The sequence below is a fragment of the Buteo buteo genome, chromosome Z (genome assembly GCF_964188355.1).
Source record: "Buteo buteo chromosome Z, bButBut1.hap1.1, whole genome shotgun sequence".
NCBI lineage: Eukaryota > Metazoa > Chordata > Aves > Accipitriformes > Accipitridae > Buteo > Buteo buteo.
The window spans coordinates 4,617,004-4,623,312 of record NC_134204.1 but is presented as its reverse complement, the minus strand read 5'-3'; the positions used below and the strand labels follow the sequence as shown (position 1 = coordinate 4,623,312).

Here is a 6,309-nt window from a genome sequence, read left to right as displayed (position 1 = left end):
ATTGCGGCTGGGAAATCCCTTCTCCACCACAGAAAAAAATCAAAACAGTGATCCTTATTAAAAGAAAAAAAAAATTTAAAATGAATGGCAGCTGCTCTGAAACAGACTTGGTATTCAGGCCATATAGGGTAAGATTATCCTGAGACAGCTTTGAATATAGTTAGCACAGCTTCCTTGCGGTGGAATTGATTATCTGGTAGGTCTTTTGCTCCGGCTGCCATTAACTGTAGATCTCAGCTCTGGGCAGACCCAGACGAATTCAGCCGGAAAGCTGGGTCTGGCTTGGGGTGGAAAGCCCACGGGTGGCAAACACGACCCAAATCCCACCCCGTGAGACCTAGCTGGGTGGATAACGGGTCCTTCCCAACCTCCCTGCAGAAAGCCCTGCTGTGCCGACTGCTTTCGATGCGTGTGTGTACGGACATGCAGTGTTCACAGTTGCCAGAAGTGGGAAAAACTGTTATCTCCAAGCTCAATTTTCTTAAATATTTCTAATCCTCTTTAGTCATCTAAAAGGGGAGCCCATCAGCAGTGGAGGCCAGCAAGTTTTCCCAGCCCTGGCAGGGCAAAGCATTGAGAGCAGAAGATGCCATCTGAGCTGTTAAAGGATAGGTTATGGCTCTGCTAGTTGTGGCTTTTAATCATAAATAAGTGAGAAATGTATTTATTTCATTCACAATTTTATACGCACCTTAAAAAAAGCAGTATTACTTTTACAAAATGTTAAGCCAGGAAGCACATCTTGCTACTAAAAATCTCTCAATATAAAAGGCAGCGTTTTAAAAAGCAAAATGCAATATAAAACAGTATATACTGAGAAAAATGGGCATGCAGAAGAGACCAAACCCCTCCTGCAGGCTCAGTACCTAGGAAAAAGCTCCCTCCAGATTAATCCATCGCCCCGGTTTTCATCCAGCCACTTCCCACAGGGAAATATCGTGGTCACACCAGTCGCCGAGTTGGTGATCTCCACCCGCTCCACCAGCCAGCCCGGTGCCAGACCGCTGTTGTCGTGCTCAATCCGGACTTTTTTTAGCTCCCCCATGTCCAGTGTTTCCAGGTAAAACCTGTTGGTTTTGCCTCGTTCAAAGAGGTTCCTGAACTTCTGCTTCAGCGCCCGCTTTCCCGAGTCCCCGTTCAACCCGAAGATGGTGATGAACACATTGGCGTCGGTCCCCGCGCCCTTTTCAAAGCCTGTGACCACGATGGTCTCGTATTTGACTGGCACCAAGCTCCGGGCTTTGCTGGCGAAGCTCTCGGTGACCTTGGCACACTCAAAGACTTTGTAGTCCCGTCTCTTGTAACGCAGAGGGATTTTCACATTGCACCTGAAAAAGTATCTGCCGAAGGAAAAAAACCAAAACAACATGTTAATGGTATGGTTGGCCACTTTATTGAGCAAATGGTATGGACTGGGCGTGCTACTAAATTGCCTAATATCAATGCTGTTTCAATACTTTTCCGTATAGTAGAGTTTCTCTCTAAAAAGACAGCCGTGATTGATCATTGCAACTGGAAAACCCAACATCCCCACAGACACCCTGCAGGTGAGAGGGTTGCTGTGGGGCACGTGTCACCTTTTTTTGCCCGTGCAATGGCACGTCCAGTTACAGACCCACCGAGGCAGGACAAGAAATCAGCCCCACAGCCCAGCACCACTGATTATAACTGGTCTGGGAGCAGGGAGATCAGCAAATATCCTCACTGATGGTATGGTTAAGGTTGGGCTAGGAACTAGAAAAAAGGGAATTGGAAAGATGGGAGGAGGAGGAGGTTTAAATCCCCCCTCGTTCCTCATCTAGATCACCCAGCCCGTCCTTAGCAGGCAAAAAAACCCCCCAACATCGAGCGCAGAAATGATAGGTACCAGATGCCGAAAGCCCTTGGCTCTGCAGTGGTGCCTCTGGTGATGTGCAGGGAGCACAGAGCACATCCATAAATTACCGCGTACCTGGCAGCCGGCCAGAGGCTGGAGCACTCTGCTTTTAATGATGTATTTCATTTCCAATGATGCAGATCATTTCCAAATGAGTTTTTTTCCCCCCCTCTCCCCCCTCCTTCGTCAAACTGCAGCAGGTCCTCCTGGAGGGAGCGTAGCTGGATTGCAGTGCGTGCGCGTAAAATAAACACCTGGAGGAAGGGTTACTGCCATTCCAGCAGTACTGTGCTGCTTGAACACTTCCAACACTTTTGACATTTTTCCGCAGCCAAAGTAAAGCACTCCTTTCTCTTGAAGGAAGCTTTGTAAATGAGATATTCTGGTGGGAGCAAAATTTTAGGCTCAAGGACAGAAAAACTGCATGAGAGTAAAGTGGAGGGGTTACCTGATGCTGCAGTTTTATTTCTTGGGCTATGTAATATCTCATGGTCTGGAGTTATAATGGAGCATGCCAGTCTTCACGAGGGGCAAGAAGAAAAATGATGACCTTTCTAGCCCTGGGATTTGCAAGAAAAAGCTTCTAAATGCAGCCCTTTCACATACTAAGATCTACTACTAAAAGGCAAAAATCCCCGTATAATTCAAAACTATTGCTGCAGCAGTATCATAACTCTTTTAAATTGGTCTTTGGCTTGACCGGGTAGGGGTTTTTTGATGTTTGAGATCGGGAATACCTGAAGTGAGAGCTTGCTTTCAGAGTGCAATCTGCTCCAGTTGCTCCTTTGCAGAGCAAACACCGCTGTGAAGTGCTGCGTCTGCAGAGCTGGAGCCCTGCTTCAGTGCAATGACAGGCTGCAGGCTTTACCGGTATCTCCTGGCTGCCCTCTTTATTTTAAAACAACTTTAAAAAAAAAACGGGGCTTTATGGGAAGATCTTTGGCCCCTTCAAAACACACTGGTTCAGCAGTTTCAGCATGCTCCCAGTGAGTTTAGTGCATGGATTTGATTGCACAGCTGTACTTTAAGAGTTCCAGTTTTTTCCCCACCAGGAGAAAAGAACATGTTTTAGTATGTAATTGACTGAGTTTTCACTCAGCAAATATTATTGTGGCTGTTCTGCTGGCTGATTAATTTGCTAGGAGAGACTCTTAGCTTCTAAAAAAAAAAAACCCAACCACTTCAAGGATTTCTTCTTAAACACTCAATTGTCTCAGCTGGAACAAACTCCTTATAGTTAAATTCCTTAACAGCAATGGAAATATCATGGAGAAGAAAAGAAATCCACAATTAACATTGTGGATGTTTTCTCTGAAGAGCAGTTTGTTCTGCAAATGGATGATCTTCTCCTGTTCCTGCAGGGTCGCTGTGATATCTGCTCCCTGAGTCGTGAACGTCAGCCCTTCCAAAGACAGGGCTCAGACCAAAGCGTGTTGGATCTGATGCGCTCAGGGCTCTTCAGACATGTTCATTTTTCAGCCATGGCAGATTTCAGTCATATTCAAATCAGAGTAGCTGAGCTGCATGACTGCAACCTTTCCAGTGGGCCTTTTGGACCGTACCAGAAGGATCTCTCGTCCAAACTGGTCTGAATTGGAGGTTCAGGTTTTGTGTTTCTCTCACCTTTTTTTCTAGGAGCTCTTTTTCCAAGACTTACCTAAGGGCCAGTCTGTTCAGACCATGCTACAAATGCCTTAAATTTCAGTCACTCTAAGTATTTTCCACAAGCTGAGGCATTACTTTGTCATAGCTGCGAGATTCACCCAAGTCAACTTATTTATAAACTTACCCGCACATATTACTGCCCTCTCTAACAACTCAGACATTGCACAGGCAAGTCAGGCAGGGATGTTCTGTACCCGACACACTAAACAGCTTGTCCTTAGCTTTCAGAAAGGGATGAAGATTGGTAAGACTTTCTGCTATTGCTTAAATCTGAAATGCTTCAGGAAGACGTATGGAGAGCTTCTCAGCTTCCCCACGTCCTCCTGGAGCGGCTCCTTCAGGTGAGGAGGCACTTACTTGTTGCAAAGCTCCATCTCCGTTATGACAATCTCTTGGACGTGCCAGAAGATGTCAGCTTTTGCAGATGACTTCTTCCCATCTTTTGGGCAGTGACCAACACAGATGGCTGCGATCTCACCAACGTTCTTCGAAGAAAACTGAAAGGTGTCTGTTGCTCCCCTAGAGGAAACAGGGAGCAGTTTCAGTGCGTATCTTGAAGGCTGGCAGTGACTTGTCTCATATGGACATTAAGTTAATTTGCACACGGGTACAGAAGATAAAAGATAAGCCTTCATTTAAAGTCATTTGATTTAACTACAATCATTCAACACAAAGTATAATTTCCATATTTAAATTTAGTATTTTCTCTGATTAGGGGTGACACTTTAAACTGTTGCCACTAGGACTTTCCAGGATAAACTTGAGCTGTTCCACATACAAAATCAATTTGCCTTATTATAGATAAAGCTAAAGAATGACTAATTTCCCCTCCAGCACTTATTCATTCATCCTTGACAGATACTGTATCTGTTACACATCTACCCACCATAGCTGTTTTAAATCTGCTAGTTCAGCCACCCTTCCCAAAGCTCAGCTTGAAAACAGTTTAGAGAAACGATAGGTCTCTGTCAAACCCTTGGCTGGCTCCCTGTCATGTCCCCTGCGTACCTGTTAGGTTTATCTCCTTGGACTGGTCCTTATTCTAACCTGCCTCCAAGGACAGACTGTGACTAGTGCTTTGGAGATTGGTGTCTTTAACTCCACTGTAGACACCATCAGCTTAAGGTCAGGAGGAAGCTCCTCCCCATCTTTCATGTTTCACATGAAATCTCAGCCATTCACACTAGACTCCACATCAGCTGTAATTTCACCTTCCTTTACAGACCCTCCAGAAAAACCTTTCCTCCCTGCAAAGCAACAGAGCATCAACAGTGTCCATGACTTTGAAGAGGTTCCCGTCTCCTAAGGGCATGCTGCGTCCTTAAATAAAGTGGAAAACCCATCTCACATCTGGAGCACGTTGGTCCCACATGGGAGAAGGAATCTGCCCCACGTTACATAGATGTGCCTCCAGCTCGTCTGCACATGAGGCTGATATTTGGCTTTCCTCACGCGACAGTGATCTTTCAGCCTTACTCCCCAGATTCGTCTGGAAAGTCAAATCTGAGCAGCTCTGACAACATTTAGCCTCTAACTATTTTTACTTTCTCTCTGATTCCCGCTGCCAGTGAGATGCTGTAAAAGGAACTAAAACCACCTCCAGCTTCCTTCTGCTCCTCCCAGCTCAAAAATACACAGCCTCCCCCGGGGGCTCGCCAGAAGCCTGTTTGTATGTACTAATACAAAAGGACACACACATGCATCATCTACATTTCCTTTTACCAAATGCCTTTTTCTTATCATTTTGAAACCTGCTCTGTGTCTGCCCATCGAAACCTAATTTTACATCTTCCTTTTACTCCAGGTGAGAAGCCATTAGGCTTTTTGGAAGGGGGCTGAGGAAGAGCATGACACAAACACAACTGTGTAAACCACCCTGGAGAAGAGGTGGCGTTTGTGGAAGACACACATCTGGTGGGGAGTTCCTCTAGCCCACCATCCTGTCCCACTACCTTTCAAATCTCCTTTTCTTGGAAGAGTTTTCCATAAGGAATTCTTTCGAGCGGCCCAGCTTTCCTTCTAAGATGATCCAGATGTTTTCCTTTGTTTCTGCATCTTCTCTGTCGCTTGTTACTGTGACAATCTCATAGGCTTTAAAGCATAATTAATACACACGTTAAACAGAAAAGGAAGAGCAGATGGCCAGAAAGATCTCTTCATTGGGCTGTCACTTTGCTTAAAATCTCTCTTCCTAATATTTGTCACAGCACACAAGAAAGCATTTGCAAAATAAGGATGGAGCCACGCTGAAATCTGTGGGACTTTTGACTTCTACGTGCTTTGGATTTCTTGCAGGGATAGAGTACATTAAAAATACAAGTACAGCTCAATCAGCTAGCAAGAGTAGATGGAGCTGCTCTTGAACAAGTTATGTCCAGCTCCCTGCTGTGCTAAACACTCTTTTTTTAACACAGCCCAAATCCAAGGTTTTGTACCACCGTTCCTAACAGGGACAGTGAGGATATCCAGGCACCCAACAGAATGTGCTCGGATGCTGTGGTGGCATGAAAGTACCCAAAATGGCAATCACAAGACTGAATTTTTGCAGGGGCAGAGTGAAATCACACTGAAGTAATGTGATTATTGACTCTCCAGGACTCTACTAAAGAGCACTGTGGTGCAGGAGTTCTTGAGATGCACTTTGCATATCATCAGTGCAGTTAAATAACTCACTCTCTCACTAGCTCACCACATTAGACACCAGTGTAATTACCTTGGACTCAGTGGAATTGCCCAGAGCAGACCCAGGGCTATGGGGTGTTAAGCTC

The 6,309-nt window shown here is 45.3% G+C and overlaps 1 protein-coding gene across 2 annotated transcripts in view; it reads right to left on the bottom strand.

The window, feature by feature from the left end:
* Window positions 1–692: 692 nt before the first annotated feature.
* Window positions 693–6,309, bottom strand: part of LOXHD1 (lipoxygenase homology PLAT domains 1) — a 142,038-nt gene continuing 136,421 nt past the window's right edge. For both annotated transcript variants that reach the window (XM_075020625.1, XM_075020624.1), the window contains 3 exons: window positions 5,494–5,632; window positions 3,899–4,060; window positions 693–1,340 (listed from right to left, as the gene is read on the bottom strand). In XM_075020625.1, the coding sequence (XP_074876726.1) occupies window positions 860–1,340; window positions 3,899–4,060; window positions 5,494–5,632 (782 nt within the window). In that variant the 3' untranslated portion in view covers window positions 693–859. The remainder of the gene's footprint in view (window positions 1,341–3,898; window positions 4,061–5,493; window positions 5,633–6,309) is intronic.